Source organism: Marmota flaviventris, chromosome 12 (assembly GCF_047511675.1).
Source record: "Marmota flaviventris isolate mMarFla1 chromosome 12, mMarFla1.hap1, whole genome shotgun sequence".
Taxonomy (NCBI): domain Eukaryota; kingdom Metazoa; phylum Chordata; class Mammalia; order Rodentia; family Sciuridae; genus Marmota; species Marmota flaviventris.
In genome coordinates this window covers 82,303,974-82,323,991 of record NC_092509.1, presented here as the reverse complement: position 1 = coordinate 82,323,991, position 20,018 = coordinate 82,303,974, and the positions used below count along the sequence as shown (strand labels likewise).

General features: G+C 36.4%; 1 protein-coding gene across 1 annotated transcript; it reads right to left on the bottom strand.

Annotated features, from left to right (window-relative positions):
• Window positions 1-3,994: 3,994 nt before the first annotated feature.
• On the bottom strand, window positions 3,995-19,479 carry Atp6v1g3 (ATPase H+ transporting V1 subunit G3). The gene is made up of 3 exons (XM_027945648.3): window positions 19,197-19,479; window positions 8,124-8,224; window positions 3,995-4,359 (listed from the first exon to the last, which is right to left on the bottom strand). Exons 1-3 carry the CDS (start codon window positions 19,276-19,278, stop codon window positions 4,186-4,188), a joined length of 357 nt encoding a protein of 118 aa, XP_027801449.1. The 5' UTR covers window positions 19,279-19,479; the 3' UTR covers window positions 3,995-4,185.
• Between the last annotated feature and the right edge of the window lie 539 nt (window positions 19,480-20,018).

The window sequence follows — 20,018 nt, the reverse complement described above, 5'->3', positions numbered from 1 at the left end:
ACTTATTTATGAATCTAGCCTAGGCCAGTAATGGTGCTCCTAACTACTAAGCTGCACTACCTCTTTAATACCAGTCAGAGTAAATATGCTTACAGTTCACAGTACTGATAGCAGGAGTTCAATTGATTTGAGGACACTGGGAACTCCAACACATTTGAAGTGTACCTCATCTTAAACTAGAATTGAAAACTTGAGTTGCTGGAAGTGGTAGGACCAAGACTATAAGACTTGTGTCTATTTCAGTAATAATCATGGCCGTGTTTTCACTACCAACCTTAAATGTGTGATATATCAGGATTCAACAACCTTGGTTGACAACATAAATACACCTATCAATGTCTGATGTGCACATGATGCAAGATCTCTCTGTCTTTTAAATCATTAGCCAGTGGTTCCTTCAGGTCACATTTCGAACAAAGGAAACTTATTAAGCCAGTGATTTCTTGCAGTGTTGATATTAGGCAGTCCCAAGAAAGATAGGAAAATAGGAAATAGGAGAGACCTATAAATGAGCAGTAATGAAATTTCAAGCTGAAAAAGCAGAATCATTACATTTTAATTATTTCTGTGCTTATATTTCTTTATTCTTAGTGTTTTACTTTCAGTACACACACACACACACACACACACACACACACACATATATATATATATATATATATATATATATATATATATATATATATATATTTAATTTAGGGACATAAATTTGTAGGTCTTTTGAGAAACATTCTAGCTCGATTTTAGAACTAGAGGATGCAGGACAAGGAACCGAACTCAGGTCTTTGTTGGAGGTGGAAGCAGGCTCTGCCTTCTCCCTGCCTGCACCTGGACATACCCTTCACAAGAGCAAAGTGTGGTAATAGGTCTCATTTGGGCATTTAACACTTTGGCAATCCTACTACACTTAACTAGCATAATCATATTCTCACTTCCTAAAATGACCATTTGACCCTTTTGCTTGTCTTGATAAGTCTCCTAAAACCTGTTCATTCTCAGCTGATCATTTTTCTCATATTTAATTTGAAAACCGGAGTAATGAGGTAGGAAAATCTTCATCTTCCTACTGTTAAATCAACGGAACCACTTCTTAGTCACCCATGCCCACTGTGGTCTTCCTGTTAGTAGGAGTGCCTGTTTGTATTCAAGGCCAGCTCTGTCCCTGGGGATCTGATTCCTGTGCTTCTTTTCCTCCCGGTCCCTTTGCGTCTGCAATACCTCTCTTCTCTAATCTTCATATCAGTTTTTTTCCTCCAGTGGAATTTCAATAAGCATATGAATATGCTCTAATAGTTCCTATTCCAAACAAAACCATGCCAGATACATTTCCTTCAAGCTATGGCACCATTTCTCTGATGATTTGTATAGTTTCATAGTTATCTATGGTTGCTCCCTCTCCGCACTCTCTATTCAAATAGTATGCGACTCTTAACAGTCACAGGTCTGCCTTGTTTTACTTGAACTCTGAGTATCAGTCAATAAAGATGGTTGATCACCCTCTCTTTTTTAAAGAACATGATCTAAAGGGCATCCCAGCTGTTGCTTCCTAACACATCCTCATAAATCTCATACTGGATGAGTTTGTAGATCTTCTGGGTGGTTAATAGGTCTCTGAATTGCTCACTGGTTTTTTACGGCTGAAGGTTATGTAATGCTGTCCTTACATGTTGGGGGTTTGCTCTTCTAGGATGGCCTGAGCTGGAATATTCCAAAGGTAGAAGCTTTGCAAACTCTGGCCCACACTACCCACTGTCTCTCTCCATTGAGAAAATAATAGTGGGGATGCCCTGGTGGCAGTCCCTGGGTTTGTGTGCATGTGCTGATATAGAGGAAAAAAAATTGCAATCTTTCTATTCCTTTACAGTTCTGCAAATTGCATGTTTTGTTTTCAGGTGCAATGGAAATAATTAAGAACTTAATGCAGCGATTTTTTTTTTGTAGTTTCTGATTGTGCAAAAACAGGAGTAGAGAAGAAATAAAAACATACTCAAATTATTTTATTTCTGTGTGAAGACCTGTATGAACAGACAAAACCTTTTAGGATAAGTACATTGTACATAGAAGTCGACCTTTTGGTGTGACTGAGGAAGTTCTCATGAATAGAGGACCTGTCACTGAAATTCAGAACTTTTTTATATGTGAAAGTACAACTTGGCAACTTTACCATCCATGAGAATGTGAGAGTTCTGGGAAGATGACTCATTCAGTTATGTAATGATATGAAACCATATTTGAATATAAAAATAAGTGAAAAACAGAGAGTCTAGGAGGGAGTACATACTGCTGACAATAGAGTATTCGGAATAGATATGAGTTCTTTGAGAAATTAACAGATACTGTAATAGTGAAGAAAAAATAATGAATACTGCTCGTTGAAACTGATTCCATTTAGCATGTCAAATTAAATATGAAAGGGTCTATAGAGATCCCTTGGTTCAAAACCATTCTGTAGATTAAAACACCAAACAAAATCTGAGGTCTGGGGAGGTTTATGGATTTGCCAAAAGGATGCACAGAGGTTGGGCACAGCAAGGTCAGATGACAATCTTAACAGTCACAGGTCTGCCCTGTTTTGCTTGAACTCTTATTGGGTTACTGGGTTTCCTGTTGTTAAAATACATTATCTGACCTTCATTGGTTCTTGGGAAGATACAGCTGAAATACACATCCCAAATGCTTTTACATGCCTATGGAGACATATATGGCTAATAGATACACTATTACACCCAATTCTCATTTCTTTTTTGGGGTTTGGCACCACTGTATATCTGAGAAAAATCCTATAATGACTTTAATGTGTTTCTAAAATGTTTTGGACCTAAAATATAATCCTATGTCCTGTGCAGGCTCAGGAATTTTTCACAATTTTATTTTCATTTGATATCTTTTACATGGGCTGTTTTACTCATGTTTTCTAATATCTCAGGTCTGCAGGCTGGAGTAGTTGAATTCTTAGAATCTGTGTTGAAGTGGAAATCCCTCATGACAGTTCTGTTTTGGGGAGACAACTTTACTTAATGTGCACTGTCTACCACATAAAACTGAACTGACCTGAATGGTTTTCCTTTTTTTAGGGAAAGTAGGGAAACAACTGGAATTACAATATTTTTCCATTTATCTAAAGTGAATATAAAAGTGATTATGTATGAAATACTAAAATATGTGGCAAAACAATAACGGTTAAATCTAGTTAACTTTTGTTTGTAATGAATTAGAATTCGCCTCCATATATTATTTGAAAATCAAAGACATTTAGTATCTGTGATTATAATGATGTATATATAGGAACTTTCTGGGTAGGCAGTTTGGTGAGAAGGGAAGGGAGTAGACACTGGAGTTCCCTTGCCAGGGTGAAGCTCCCGGCTGCCACTGTTCCCCAAGCATCTCCAGGAAAGTTCCTTATACTCCTTACCATTTTTAAGCAGGCAGGCAATAACACTGTCCCCACAGTAGGACTGAGATGAGTTATGCATCGAACTAACAAAGTACTTAGCACTTCAGAATTTTGCTTAGTTATTGCTGAGAGAATAAGTTAATGGTATATGAACTCATTATGCAAGGAGTCACTTGTCATTTTGTTGTTGTTGTTGTTTAAAAAAATACTTGAAAGAGAATAATATGTGGCTAGTTGAAATTAGGTGAATGGAATAGTTCCGGGACCCATTTCTTCTAAGATAATCTACCATGTCTCTATCTGTTTCTCTCTTCTTTTTATGCAATCTTTTTTTTTTTAACTACTGATAACATTTTATGGTTTCCTCATTGGTTAGTGAATTAAAATCCTTGACATGTTCATTTTAGATGTGTATAGGAGTCATATTCCCCTTAAAAATTAGTTTTTAATGACCACTCCCAAGAGCTTATCTGCTTTGATAAAAGAAGACATTTTTAAAAAAGCGACATCCTGAAAGTCAGTTTCCTTTCAATGTCAAAAGTAGGTTACTCTGCATTTTTGACTTGTTCCCAGTTAAATGACAACACCATTTAATGACTATTACCGGGAAAGATAAAATGATAGCTTTATTTACTTTTTAAAATTAAGCGCCCATTTGTGAATTCATGCACACTGAATTTTATAAATGTTCAGTAAACAAGATCAACGTTTTAAATTTCTTAATACGAACATGAAGCTACCAGCAAGCAGGAGGCATCCACACACCACTCCTTGGAACTGTTTTAGGTACGTCAGTTGGTGGTTCTGTAGTTCATGTGGATTTCTGGGTTTATGTCACAGACCATCATCAAGAGCTGTTTAATCACATCCTCCATACACTTGTTGTAGCTCCCATTCAGTTCCTGAATCTTTCCCTGTGTTTGTTCTTCAATTTCGCAGGAGACATTACTCTGAGAACCCATTATCTAGGAAACAGGAGATGGAATCGTCACACCATAGTCATGTTAAAATTTTGTGGTTTTATAAACCCTAACCTATTTATTGATGATTGGTCTATGGAACACACACTATCTATTCTTTTTCCAGATTTTTTTCCCCCAGAGGACAGACTAGAACACTAAGACCATGAGTGTGAAGATGGACTTTCCTGCTATGGAAATGGCATAACAGGTTATTTTTTCACTTCTAACTGATGACCACGCAGTACAAATCACAAACCAGTTTACAGTCATGATACTATGCTCAGAAGTTTTCTCATCACATTTCTCATGTTTTGTACTAGTTTCCATTCTGATCTCACATCTCCCCTGTTGCTTATTTTCTGAATTACGAGTCTAGAAAACAAAATTGGTAGGCACCAGTAAGCCCACTTTGGCTAGTTTTTAAAGAGCTGGTTATTGGGTTTCCTATTGTTAAAATACATTATCTGACCTTCATTGATTCTTGGGAAGATACAGCTGAAATATACATCCCAAATGCTTTTACAAGCCTATGGAGAAAGATATGGCTAATAGATACACTATTGAGAATTTTGGTATAAATTGAAATTCTTTCAAATTGAGATATGCTTGTTTATTTAATCAAACTATCAATTTAGCCACAGTTGAACAGAACTTTCTAATTACTCTTTAATTGGCTGTTAGCACTTTGCATCATGTTCTCTATCCTCTTAGTTTCTTATACAGCCATGAGTTGTGATTGGACCAAATCCTTATCTTGCAGGGAGAGTTATTATTCTAAAGGAAAACTGCACTGAGACACTTTGAAAGTCAATCTTAGCTAAACAATCAACTCTTAATTCATCTACCTGTGAACTTGATCTTTCTTTTTTTTTTTAATTTTTTATTGTTGGTTGTTCAAAACATTACATAGTTCTTGATATATCATATTTCACACTTTGATTCAAGTGGGTTATGAACTCCCATTTTTACCCCGTATACAAATTGCAGAATCACATCAGTTACACATCCATTGATTTACATATTGCCATACTAGTGTCTGTTGTATTCTGCTGCCTTTCCTATCCTCTACTATCCCCCCTCCCCTCCCCTCCCCTCTTCTCTCTCTACCCCCTCTACTGTCATTCATTTCTCCCCCTTGTATTATTAAATGTGGTTTCATTAAGACAAGACAGCTGGATTTCCTCGTTTTCCTCTTCTGTGTTAAGGGGAGAGGTGCATCTGGTATGATCTTAAGTAGCTCCACTAATCATGACTTCCTCCTCAGGGTTGCTGGACTGTTCTAACATCTGGAACCCCCATCATTGTTCTGGATCCTAAGCTTCAAATCAAATGCAACTGAGGCTATTGAGCTCCAGTCCTTTTCTGTTTATAATCCAGGCAACAAGAGCATTCCAGTTCAAAGAAAATAATTTTGAGAAGATGCAGTTTCTGAGACACTAAATAACTTTTACAAAATAATATTTTCATAAATGAGTATACAGGAAGCAGACACACATGGTCCAAATTCCCCTTACTAAGGGGTTTAAAAATAATTCTACCCAATTCAAACTTTTTTTTCTTTCTAAATTTACCAGTTTATTTGGGACTCTAAGGAATTGAAAAACATTTTTTTTCTCCTAAATCCAATGTCGTAAGTGTTGTGAGACTATTACCTATGCTGGGTACATATTTGTTAAACAGAGTAGAATGACCATATCTCCAATCTCCAGATGTTTCAGAGAACTCATTACCTGTGTTGTGTTGTTCCTGTTGCAGAATCTTGTTAACATTTGGGACACTATATACATTACAAGTTGATCATTCTGTAACATGTCATGATCCATTTGTTCAAAAGGTGCCACACGTTAGGACTTTTTTCTACTTTTCAAAACTTCAACTTTGAGAGTGATGTGCACAGACTTCCAACCTAATGACTGATACTGACAGTCAGATCTTTCAACACTGAGTATCTTTCCTTAGCAATTGTTCAAATGCTCCAGTTTCAGGGATAGCAGAACTTCAGGACCCACAATCTTAAGCAAAAACAGTTTGGGATTCTCAATTTTCTATTACTTCAAGGAAACAAAATGCTCTCAAGATATGAATTCAGAAGTAAAAAATATAAAAGTCTTCTGTGTGCTTGTGGAAACCATTATTTGGGCCTTTTGTTTGGATTCGTAGCTTATCTGACTTTTACTTATGTTAACAATAGATTTAATTTTCTGTAGTCCATATTTCCTTTTAGCAATGCCATATCTCTTCAGGAGTAGATGGTACATTAGGTAGAAATGATGAGCAAGGGATAAACAAGTCATTAATAAAGTGGTACCAGTGGATATATAACTATAACCCACATTTGAATAACCTGTCTGTGTTGATAAGTAAGAAGACTCGAAGAAACATATGTATTAACAAAAGCTAAAAGGCAACAACCAAAAAAGAAACATCAGGATACAATACCCACAGCAGGCATAAAACCGTTTTTTTGGGTCTCCTCCCAGACCTCCTAATTGCCCTGGGTTAATGATGACGAGATTTAATGGGAATAGCAATATGCCTGACATATGGAGGTCATGCCAAGGAAAGATCTGCAGTAATGGTTTTACATTATGCTTGAAGTAGCAAGAGGCTTAAACATGATGACTTTTCTATGTGAGCTTTTGATCAACTAGCTGTAAAATTGGCTTGGAGCTCCAATTATGAGAGCAAGAAAGAGTTTTAATTATTGTCTAAAGCAGTGAACAAATCTTGAACCAGATTTACATCTGATAGGATTCTTCAGGAGAAATAGTATTTCAAGAGGTTTAATCCAACCACTTGCAGAAATTATGGTCAGATTTGTTATGACTTAAAAAAAAAGAAATAACAACTATCTTTTCAGAGATATCCTACATATGATAATCAAAGCTGGTTGTTATGAAGGATGATTATTTTATCAGATTTTAATATAACAGGATCCAATGGGAAAGATAAAGCCACAGAGGAAATATTTAGTTATTCATTATTTCCACTAACGTTTATTGCATGCCTACTAGGAGGCAGACTGTTTTAAAACCTAGGAAAACAACAGAGAATAAAACAACGAATCTGCTATTTTGGTGCTTACAGTGAGAAGGAAAGACAGGCAGTAAGAAAAAAGTATAAATACTTAATATATCAGACAGTGATAAATGCAATGAAGAAAAAGAATGGACTGTAATGGAGTATTGCTTTCCTTTACTTTTAAAAGAGAGATAATTTTAGATAAGGTCATCAGGAAAGGAAGTTCATGATCACATATTAAAGAAAGATGAATGAGTCAAAAGATTAGAATTACAGGGAGTAACATGGGGTGTGTAAAGTTCCTGTGGCAGGGGCATGTTCTATTTGACAAGTTCATTCTATATCTTATCATGCAACTTAAAAATTAATTTTACTAGTAAACATTAAAGAAACAAAATGTTTTCTGTAGTTTTTTTTTTAAATGGTGTCAGTCAATAATCTGTGGTAGCAATGATACTTTAGTTCCTTCAATTTGTATATTTGAGATTATGATTTTTTTAATACATAGTCAACATCAGACAACAACTATCCAGAGACATATTGTCTGACAAATTTAAAACACCTTGAAACTGAAAAGGTAAACTTGGTAATTCTGTAATGTTTAAGATCTAATTTGGTGTTTAGCCTTGTGTAGACTGTACCTGCCGAATCACAGCATAGTTCTCCTAAGGTTCCTCCTTATGCCTTATGAATATTAATATCTTATCCTCTATGCAGCATAAATCAGTGTGGGCATCCTGGCTTACCTTAGACTGTTTAAGTCGAAACTCCTGGTCTCTCTGCATTCTGTATTGGTCCACTTCAGCCATCGCCTCCTCCTTAGCTTGCTTCAGTCTCTTCCCCTTTCCTGGAAGTTCACAGTGGCGTAGAAGAAATGATATTTCTTTTAGATATGCATGGGATTTCAAATTTGATTTTTTAAAACATGGATGATTTCTCCATGTTTTTAGACTCCTCCCCCCTAGAATGTCAAACTTCATTGCAAAAAAATAATATTGAAAATTTCTTATTTTTCTATAGGATTCTTTAGAACATGGCAATGACAACTTTCTTTCACACTTACATGTTTAAATAAAATATCCGCCCGTTTACTCACAGCAGTAACAGCCAGAGAACAGCTTTTGGCTGTCACTTACTCGAAAAGACATCATTTGGTCAGATTTTCTGTCCTGATTTGCTGCCAGGAATCCTTCAGTCCACACCAACTGGATCCTATTTGCCACTGGCAGGTCTCCAAAATCACGACAAACATGCAACTCAGGCTCTATCAAACTGACTTATAATTTTTTTAGACATTTTATTGGGATTTTTTTTTTCTTACCATTTGTTAATCTAGACTGTCTGATTAAACCCCATAGCACATCAAAGTAGATTTTCTTTCTCTTGTAGTAGCTTTCTCTGAGGGGGACTTGAAAGTGGTTGTAAAACCAATTGTTTTTAATGGTTAGGACATTTCGTTAAGCAGCCTTCAGCCACCAGACATCATATGAGATGAAAGTTTGAGACAAATACAATCAGCTAAGCACACAAAGTTTTGGACAACCAATGTAATATTAATTGCTTCTATGACCCCACCACCTTCAGGGGGTTAGGTACTAAGGATTTGTGATAATTAAACTTGTAGAGAAATGGAACCTTATGAAAATTCTTTTTTTCTCTGCATCTCCTATCTTTCCATTTCAGTAAAATGCCTTTCTTCTTTTGCCCATTTAGTATGATTTATCATGTCTCAAGATTTTGTTTATAATTTTTGTCAACTGTTACATTGTGTAGACTTTGAACTACATAATATGTTCTCATTAAGTAACACGGAAGAAAATCTTCATATCAACTTTTGTCTATCATCTGTGTATGTTATTGATATCTTTGTAGCATTCAAATGTAGACAGTTGCTAAATTTCCCTGCTAGGTTTGAGTGGCTTTGCTAGTCACTGAGTATGTATTTGAAATAAGGATAGATGCACTGACTTGCAAATTGAAATGTTCCTTTTTAATGTCTACCATCCTTGAATGGAACTGGTGAAACCTCACTTAGAATAGGTAATTAACTTTCTTTACTCTCTTGAAAATCCTCATCTGGTAAAAATGAATGTTCTTCTGGTGTTTGAGGCTTAGTGGTTGCTACATTAATGCCTACCTTCTCCCTAGTTAACTAATGCTCATATTGTGTATTCGGATTCCTTTGTTCTCTATGGTTCTTACCATTTTGTGGAACCAAACACATTCTATTCCCAGAGATTCTGTGAACAGAACAAATAGAAGTGTTGGTAGGGAAGCCGATTCCTTGATCCACAGACTACTTTCTTATCACTGTTTTTAACATCAGAACAATATAAAATGGTAATGTATGAACATTTTCATAGCAATAATGAGTTGCAATGCCTCTAAATATTTTATAAAATAAATCACACATGCCATCACTATGTTTAGTTGCATAATATCTAAAACGATTGGTTTCAAAGTCATACTCTTTAGCACATATTAATGATAAAATAATAATAACAATAACAGTAATAATAATGGGACACACGCTGCATGCCCTTCCTCTGAGCAGGATCCTGTGATCCACTAAGACCATGCACATAAGCTCCAACACCCTGTGACAGGCTCAGTGTGTGTCTGTGATTCCCAGGTCATGGCACCAGTCACCTGCTGGCTCTCATTCAATTAAATAGGAGAGCCACAGGGAAATCGCTGCTGGCACAGTAGTTTTCTGGGTGGACTCAGCAGCTGCCACCGAGCAAGGGGCTGTGTGTACTACACCTGATTTACTCCAGTGGAAGAAACAGAAGTCTAAAGCCTACAGCTTGGTTAGAGGTGAAGCACATGCACGTGTCAAATCCACTCATCTTAACCTCCAGCTTGCTTCTTGCTCTGTGTAGGAAGATGGCGAAATTTTGAAATTGTACTTGTTTACTCTGAAGCACCAAAAACATGGTGACTGTGGACAAAAAGAGGTTCATATTCTTAATTAATATCAGTACACTTTGTTTCAAATACAGGGGTAACCATATGAGAGAGTCAGATTTTCTATATAAATAATTGAATATATAATCCCCCAAATTCCTATAAAGACACAGGATTATCAAGCAGAATGTCTTGATTTTTTGGTTTAGAAATTGTGTTCATCTGATGCATCGTGATTTTAAATAGTGCTAAAAATAATGCTGTATAGTTGTGTAGGAAAGGAGGGTTTTACTTTATTCTTCCATTATTCACTTCAATTTTACTGACCACCTACTATATAAGTATACAGTGAACAACAGAGGAGAAGTACACAATGCATGGTCCTTGCTTCCAGATGACATAAATTTCACATACTTTGGAAATGTGTGCATGCTGCTCCAGCTTCCAAGAGGAAAATTGTAAAACAAAATGGCAAACTGCCTACAAAAAGCAATTGTAAAAAAGCTAAAACATAAACCTTTGTTCTGCTTGTTCTGGAGCAGTTAAAAAATCACAATGCTTATAGAAACAATGCTATTAAAATTCTATAGAGAGTCCATGGTTTGCCTCTACTCCAATAGTCATGCTATGTCTTACATTAAAAAAGTAACCCCCAATGTAAACAAATTCACCTGGAACATATCACGGGACTGTGAGGAGGCTGTTGGAGGGGGTTAGGAGAAATCTCTGAGGAAGGAACCACTAGACTGAGTAGATGTACCAGCAAGGACAGAGTGAAGGGACAGACTAAGAAAGGACAAGAAGATCCTTTATAAGATAGATTTGAGGACAGTCTAAATAGTTCAGCCTCATTCATTTTTAGACATGTAGCTTATTATGCAGACATCTACATTTAACAAGTCATGGTTGAGATATATTCTACAGAATTGTTTTGTGAAGAGAAAAAGGGGGAAATCTTGACCTGATTTTCAGGTATTTTGTGGAGAAAGAGTTAAAAAATCAATTTGGGGCAAGTTAAAGCTGAATTCCACATATGCTCAAAGATAAGATCTTTTTGCTCAAAGATAGGCTCTGCTCTTTCTGGAACTGGACAAGTGAACTTCATGGCCCAAGATGCAAGCCCTAAGACACAGAGAAAGCAACTCTATTGCTTGGGCTACTAAGCTTTTTTGGAATCATTTCTGATGGTAAAAATGGTATTTCATTTATTTTCTCAGAAATGTGTCAGAATTATACACTTGGTACCACCAGAACAGGACATGATAAGCTTTGTAACTTGGAGCATGTTACTTAGAATTTGAGTCTGTTTTCTTATCTATAAAACAGAGCTAATAATCTCTTATAATAAGTTATTGGAAATATTAGAAAAGAAACTGAACTAGTTATTTAATGAGTTTTTAATCTTAGGAAAACAGGTTCAATTCTTGTTAAGAAGGAAAATGATAAGTGAGGCATGAGTTTAAGGAAAAGTCCTCAGGCCTTCCCCAGGGATATCCTAGGAGAGGTAATCATAGTCCAACAGGACAGACAAGTCTGGAATTTAGAGAAAGGATTGCAATGGAGGAAGATTTACATGTCAGTCATCCAGGTTTGGGTGTGTGCTAGTCATAGCAAAGGTATTTGGACAGAAATTAAGGGAGAGTATAAAGAATGAGGAGAAAAGAGGGATAAGGTCTCAAATTGGGGGAATATCAACGTTCAAGAAAAGGAAGTGGATCCTCAGGAGAAGTCTGACAGTAGTAGGCAGAGAGGAAGAGAAATTAAAAAGAAGCTAAACTCGTGAAGAGAACAACCCAAGCAGCCTATAGCCAATGGTATCAAATGCTACAGAAATCTGAAATGGACCACTTAGTCAATTAACATTCTCAGATGTCTAATAAGTACCACACACTTTTCTGGATGTATGGAAATCCCACAGACTTCCCGTTGTTATGGAATCTGCCTTTTGGATGCAATTCAGGAGAGAGATAGAAAATAGACAATGTATACATAATAGGACAAGGATGTTGGGTACTATGCAGAATAAAGGAGCATAAGGAATAGAGAGAAATGGTGATAGGTCCTAATTTAGATAGATCAGTTCCCTCAGATAAAACGAAAGGCAAGCAGAGACTTGAAGGAAAAAGACAGATGGTCATGCAGGTAGACGAAGGGGAAGCCCGTTCAAGGTGGAGAGAACAGCAAGTTCAGAGGCCATGGTAGGAGGGCATTTGACATGTTCCAGGAATTGCAGAAACACCACCTCTTTGCTACGGCAAAGAAAACAGGACAGTTTAGTGTTAGGAGATGACCACAGTACTAGTAGTGGGGCCAGGTCAGGTGCCGCTCACAGCTCACAGCTCACAAGGCGTGTCTTTTGAGACACTAAATTCATGAAGGAGTCTTAGCTAAGGTGCGACATAATACTGATCATGATTTCAAAGGAGTTTTTGGCTGGTGTAGAAAAGATTTCGGGCTAAGGGAGTAGCATGGAGGTAAGTTGTAGTAGAGTTGACAAGAAGGGATTATACATTCTTTGGAGTTGGAGGAGTTGATTGATCAGTGTAAGAGACAAAGATGAGTTAGTGATGACCTCAACATTTTATTTTGAGGTGGAGTCTAGGATACAATTTTGTTGAGATGTCAAATATCCAGTAGTGATTTTGAAAAAGCTGATGTTCATCTGAATTTCGAGATCAGAGAAGCAGCTGGGGCAGGAAAGATCAAATTTGGGATCCTCTACATGGAGTCAGGATTATAAAGTCAGAGGATTGGATGAGAGCACCTACGGAGTGTCTGCAGATGTACAGAATAGGTCCCCAGTGGGGCGCTGATCTTCTCAGTGGGACTGAGAAGATCCAGAAGTCAACCATGAATGTAGTGTCCTGAAGTCAAATGGAAGAAGAATTTAAAGATGAAAGAGGAATTTAATTGTGAATGAGATACTGAATGCATCAGGTTTAGAAACATGGCTCATTTTGGCAAGAGGAGGTATGGTAGAATTGTAGGAATAAAAGCTCAGAGGAATATAGAATGAAAAGATTATAGGCATAGGGAATATAAGCACTTATCTGGGAATTTTTAACCACTAACGGGGGCAAAGAAAGTAAGATAAGGAATCAATGTGGCCAAATAAACTTGACACTTAGAGGATATTGTGAATTTAATTTTGTACCCCCTGCCTCGCTACACCTACCCCCCAAAAAAATGACGTGTCAGAGTCCTAATCTCTGGTACTTGTGAATATGACCTTATTTGGGAATAAGAGCTATGAAGATGTGATCAAGTTAAGGTGAGGTTGTACTGGATTAAAGTGGGTCCTAAGTTCAATGACTGCTGTCCATGTAAAGAGAGGGAGATTTGGACACAAGGACTCAAGGACTAAACAGACACACAGTGAAAAAGGACATATGATTGTGGGGGCAGACAAAAGAATGATAGAGATACAATCCCAGGAGTGCCCACTGGGACAGAGGCATGCAGTACTCTTTGAGCACAGCCTGAAGGATTCCAACCTTGATAGCACCTCGCTTTGGGACTTCTGGTCTCCAGGACAGTAAGATAATACCTTTCTGTTGTTTAAACTCAACCACTTTGTGGTCATTTGTTACAGTGGCCCTAGGAAACAGATGCATAAAGAGTAGTGAGGAGCACAGAGATGATAACATCAGATAGACAGCAGAGGCTAAGACAGGTACTCTCACAAAGTAGAAAGGGTAGGTATCTGGATGAATGTGTCACCTGACAAAAATAAGGACAATCAGAACAGAGGCCACCTTGATTTGCTCTGAAAGCAAAGGATTATTTGGGGATGCTTGGAGATTTCTATTTGTTACTAATAACACCTACTACTTAAGGAGAAGAACATGTTCTTGGTTTGGGGGAATCATTAGTATTACCATAAAACCAACCAGATTCAAAGAATGCTATTATTTTTCTCACCAATTACAATCCCTGTAAAAAGAAATAAGTCACAAGAAAAAATAAAAAGAAAGCCCACCTCTCCTTTGGTGAAGTTGATTGTCACTGAGTTTCTCTTCTGACTCTAATCTAGTTCCCTTTCACATCCCCTTCCTTGATGTTTTCCTTGGCTTTTCTTTTACTTATATTTTCCTGATTAAAGATCACAATGAATAGCTTTGTGTAGCTCTTGGATTAAATATAACCAAATGCTATTAGTTCAGAAAAATGGTCTATAATTTAATATCACCCACTCACAGAAATGAAAGTTCAATATACTTACAAATACCCTGTTAAGCTACGGACTATAAAGAAAGAGGAAGTATTTACAGGCCTACAAAACGTATAAGACAAGGCCATGAAATTCTAATATAACAACTTTTATTTTACTAGTTTATTAAAAGTCATGTCTTCATGAACCCAGAATATGCACTTGCAGAGTCAAGAATTTATTAAATCAAGGTGCCTGTTTAAATAATTCAGAATATCTGCACATTTGGAAACAAAAGGTAACTTGCAGATGTAAGAAAAAAATTATTTGTGGTTGATATTGTATATACCATAAAACTATTTTTTGCATTATTGTACTAGCTGACACAGCATATCCTATAATGCGATTTATAATTTTTTAGTTAAATTCAGACATTGTTTTCTACAGATTCTAAATGAGACAACTTGAGTGTTTATTTGTGAGAAGGGGTACAGTGCATGTTAGGAAATGATTCAAGAAATATGGGTCCTTCGTGTGATGTTGAGTCTCGTGCATTTGAGCATTTCCAACAGTGTTAATGCAGAGCTGCAGTTTTCCAAGTTTGCAATGCATGCAGCTTTCATAAAAGATCACAACTAAAAGCAAAATTGTCACATATTACACAGAAACACAGTCTCTTTTCCTTGTGTGGATGGCGATACTGTGAATTTGTAATATGATTCTGATTGAAGGCTCAGTTCAATCTTCAGTTCAATGGACCTCCAGGGCAACTCTATGATGTTCTGTTGTAAAAATGTAACTTGTCTTGGAGCAACGTGCCTACTTTTATGTTTTGATTAATGAACAATTTATTGGGCAAAAAAATGTTAACTCCTAGTAAGATTGTTTAAAGCAGTACAAACCTATTGTGATTCCATCTAACTGCTTTAAGGCTGTTTCACACGTAAAAATATATATGAGAATTTTAACTAATAAATATAATTAGTCTGTATTCAGTGAATAGAAATGAATATCTAAACCTTTCTCGTCAACTTACTGGAAATAGTCAAGGACTCCCTTGGAATAGGAAATATAGACCCCAAACAAAGGACCAGGGTACAAAGAATGAAACTAGATTTCTCTATTCTACTTACTCTTGTGTTGTTATTATTTATAACTATATATATATATATATATATATATATATATATATATATATATATATATATATAAATAATACATATTAAATATCTCCACGTACTTAGTTTGAACTCAAATTCACTATCTTATGTACATTTTCATATTCTTTAAACATCTTGGTTATTAGGTAGACTGATAATAGCTTGTATTTTTATTTATTTTAAAAAAGGAAAGCTGAAGTTCAAAAATGCTAAATAACCTATGTTAAGAAACAGGTTTTAAACTTAAACCAACATTCCTTCTCCTGTAATGCCTCCCATGCTGACTTTCAAGCCTGTCCACAGCCCTGTCTACCCCCCTCTCAGTGCCTCTGTGTCTGGCGATTGAGGGCCTTGAGAGCAGGAACCGGCATATTCTGTTTCTACAGGCCTGATGGGCTTTGGCCTTCAGGAGAGTTCCTGATAACATCACACCACATTCCCTTGTCTGTATTCCCTAAGGCAAAATGTTTGTACTCTATATTGTATTATGTAACAGCTTTACTGGGATCTGAGACAGATCTCAATAATGAAATATATTAATATTTTTGCAACATAATACGTAAACATTGCCACCTTGTCTGTCTTGGACTTTTATTCCTAAAACAATTAACAATGAATTGCCTGAATTACCTTGGGTGGGTTTTCTTTTTCTCTTCCCAAGCATTTCTTTTCATTTTAAAATACATACTCATGAGTCCTACTCAAGCAGACTCCTAAGTTTCTGACTTCCAAATAAATGAATGTAAGAAAGAGAAAGTGATACAGAACTTCTACAGTGGTTTTCACTATTGGGACTTATTAACCTTCATTCTGAATCTCTCTTCTGCCTTGATATACCAGATTTTCTAATTAATCTTTTTATAGAAAAAAATAAAGTAAAAACATGATTTTGTAAAAACGATGACTGCTCATACCACTCATGTCATTATGCATTTCTTATATCAACGGCCTCTTAGGTACTTATCTTCACTAGAGAGTTAAGTAAGAATCTTCAGGTACACATTAGTGCTTACATCAAGGTGGCACAAAACTTGAAAGGCACTCAGTCAATTCTTATTGAATAAAATAAATGAATGAAAACAAAAACTACTGAAACGTAAGGGAAGTTACAACATACCAACACACCCTTTGCCACAGCATGCTTGGGGTGTCAGGTAGGATGGGTGCTGTTGTGACCAGACACTGCTGCCTGTTAATGGCTGTGTAAGAAAACTGTATTCAGTGGAATTTGTGCTAAATCCTGTGTAATAAAGCAAAGATAACCCACTGACATTCTCTGAAACTCAGTGTATGAGTTAATTGTTGAAAGTTAAAATATTCTCCAAGATGGTTTTAAAGCCTGGGTTATTCTTTGTTATTGGTTCAATACTCATGAACAAAGATATGGTATACTAAGAAAAAAAAAAGCCTGCATGTACTTTAAGTATTAGAAAATAAAATGAGCATTTTGTACAGAAGAAATATATTATGCATTTTTAATACTGATATCTGAGAAGAGGTTGCCCAAGGAGAGCACATGCTCAAGAGGCAAGAGAAAGGTTGGCTTTATCTTCAAGTGAAGTTGAAGCCATGTTGTCCTTAGTGGCTCCCACTCCCAAACAACCTACGTGGTTAGTAATATTTCTCTGCTGAATTTGAAAAAGGAGAAAAAAATAACTGGCAAGAACAATTTGAATTGTACAATAATATTGATGATATATGGGCTCGATATTGTCCTATGTTTTCTTCTCTATGAGGAAGCAAAGAACCTAATTGTCACATCTTTATTTTAATCTTCTCCTCTGGAAATTTTAAATGTGGTTAACAGAAAGTTCAACAAAAGGTAGGGGAGATTTTTTTTTTCAACCAGCCAGTATGGAACTGCTTTTTTTTTCTATAAAATTACTGCATTCATATCATCTTGCAATGATTTGTATTTTTGTTGTTGAAGAAGAAATTGGGATGTAGGTAAAGCATGTGTTCTTTATCCTTCTCCTTCCTTTTCTCTCCTCTCCTCTCATCTCTAGCTGGAATCTTCTCTATTTGTGGTGTTGGTGACTATATTGCTGAGAGTTCAGATAATGAATTTATCTTCATAAAGGGAAAGATTTTACCATGGTTGAAAGCCCTAGTGAACAGAGTAGTGCCTGTCTCCTTCCTGACTGCCTCTCTTGCATCATAGTGAACTATCCCACCACTTGCTCAATACAATTAAATAAGCTTTTTTTTTTTAGTAATTAAATAAGCTTTTATTCTAATTTGACCCCTACATTCACCAAAAGAGTCACAGAAGCAACAATTTTAAGATATAATTCCTACCTCCCCAAACTTTGGCTCCAATGGAAGAGTTGGGCAAAATAATTATGAAGAAGATGAATGCCTCTACAAATTATTATAAAGTAAATAATGAAGTGATATAAAATAGAATAGTAGAAAAAAATACAGATTTGGGCCTAAGGGAACTTAATTCAAGCTGTATATCTGTAAATTGTTAGTTTTTTCATTATAAAAATGGATAAAATTCATACAGTGCATTGGTTAATATCTTGACTGAGGAATCAGACCTCATCCAATGCTGTCTCTACCACTTACCCTCCCTGTGACCTTAGGTAAATTGCATAATTTCTCAAAGCATCACTTTCCCCTTTTGCAATAAAGGTCATAGTGAGTAGTAAACAAGATAAATATTGAGCATGGAGCCTGGCACCATATTTTCTCTTTTTAAAATATAGCTGTGGTCATATCATAAATTCTGTTTCAAAATATGAGTAACATTAACACCTCGTGAATATCAAAGAGTAGGAAAAAAGTTGAAGTTTATTGAGGACATTCACTTGCGAATATGTAGATATATGACTACATAAAAGGATAGAAAATGAGAATAAAATGGAAATATTTTTAAATATTTGGAATCAGCAGGGCATGGTGGCTCATGTCTGTAATCTCAGTGGCTTGGGAAGCTGAGGCAGGAGAACTGCAGGTTCAAAACCAGCCTTAGTAAGGTCCTAAGCAACTTTGAGACCCTGTCTCAAAATAAAAAATAAAAAGGGCTGGGGATGTGGCTCTGTGGTTAAGTGCCCCTAGGTTCAATCTCTAATACTAAAAATAAATAAATAAATAAATAAATAATAATAATAATAAAATATTGAGAATCAAAAGCTATCAAGAGAGGGATAACAATGAATTATAAACTGTTATGATCCCAATTTCATGGAAATGAAAACTGATGCTTAAAAAGGATAAAAACTTTGCACGTTTGCTGTCTAGTAGGGAGACTCAGTATGGAAGTTGTCAATCTCTTCACCTTTGCACAAAATTGAGAAAACGCAAGGTGTGGTGGCAGGAAGGAAGCTGTGAACCCAGGCATTAAGCAACATCTCCATAACCTCAAAATCTGTGATTTTTTTTTCCACTTAGCACATGGCCTCTCAGAAGGATTTATATTAGGAAACTTCATCCCCACTATAAAAATACAAGTTTTAATGAACAACCTGGGTTTCACAGGGAGGATGGTAAAGCAGGGTTTAAACTCAGGTGGGCCTGACCTGGAAGCCCATGCTCATGTCCCTGCTTCCCACAGCCTCAGCCATTTTGTGACAAACCCCCTCACTGGCAATACTTACTCTTCTTGGCTTCCTCTAACTTGTCCTTGGCCCTTTTCTCTGCCTGAAGGAGCTGGTGGATTCCCTGGGACTGGCTGGTCATGGCAGCTCGCTCCAAGTCAGGATGCTTCTGTGAAACCCAGGAAATGGCAGGTCCATTTATCTTTTGAGAAATCACCACATACCCTGGATTATTGTGTCAACAGCAAACACACAATTGTTTGCTCCAAACTGACCTCCTTGGGCGCCAAGGAGAGCCCAAGGTGGAATCCAGAAAAACAAGTTAAGTCAATATGAGGAAGTTGAGAAATCACCGTTTTTCTGACAGCATCAGCTCTTCTCTGTGAAATAAGGCCCCCTTTCATGGGCTGTTGAGTCTACTTATAAAAAAATTGAGTAAGATGTCTTTTAGAATATTAGTTTCCCTAATCTTCCAAGAAATATCGACTTTTTTACTGAATTTATCTTTCAAGTTACAAGGTTTTTTCTTTGTTCCTTATCCATGCAGTATTAGTTCTCAGTCTTTATATGTTTCTAGTAATTCAATTATCTGCTGAGGGAAAATTTATTAACCTTCGCCAGGAAGGAGGTTTTCTGATTTTGTGCATAGAAGATGGACTAGGTAGGAATCTGTTCTTTTCTTTTCCCAGGCCTTAGGTGATAGGAATGAAAAGATTTTCTTTGGGTATTGTGCTGCTCTCTCATTTCAGGGACATCTTAGTACTGTGACTAAATAAATGATAAGGGAAATTATAACTGTAGATTTTGAGGTTAAATTAAAACAATTTAAACATGCATATTACATTACTTACTGTTTGTGTTGCGTATTGTCCTAAGGTGGTA

Excerpts from the sequence above, each read along its gene's own strand:
- Atp6v1g3 (XM_027945648.3), bottom strand. The coding sequence starts at position 19,278 with ATGACCAGCCAGTCCCAGGGAATCCACCAGCTCCTTCAGGCAGAGAAA. Across the intron at positions 8,225-19,196 it reads GTTAGAGGAAGCCAAGAAGA|GAAAGGGGAAGAGACTGAAG; the intron begins GTAAGTATTGCC and ends GTGAACTTCCAG. Across the intron at positions 4,360-8,123 it reads TTCGACTTAAACAGTCTAAG|ATAATGGGTTCTCAGAGTAA; the intron begins GTAAGCCAGGAT and ends CCTGTTTCCTAG.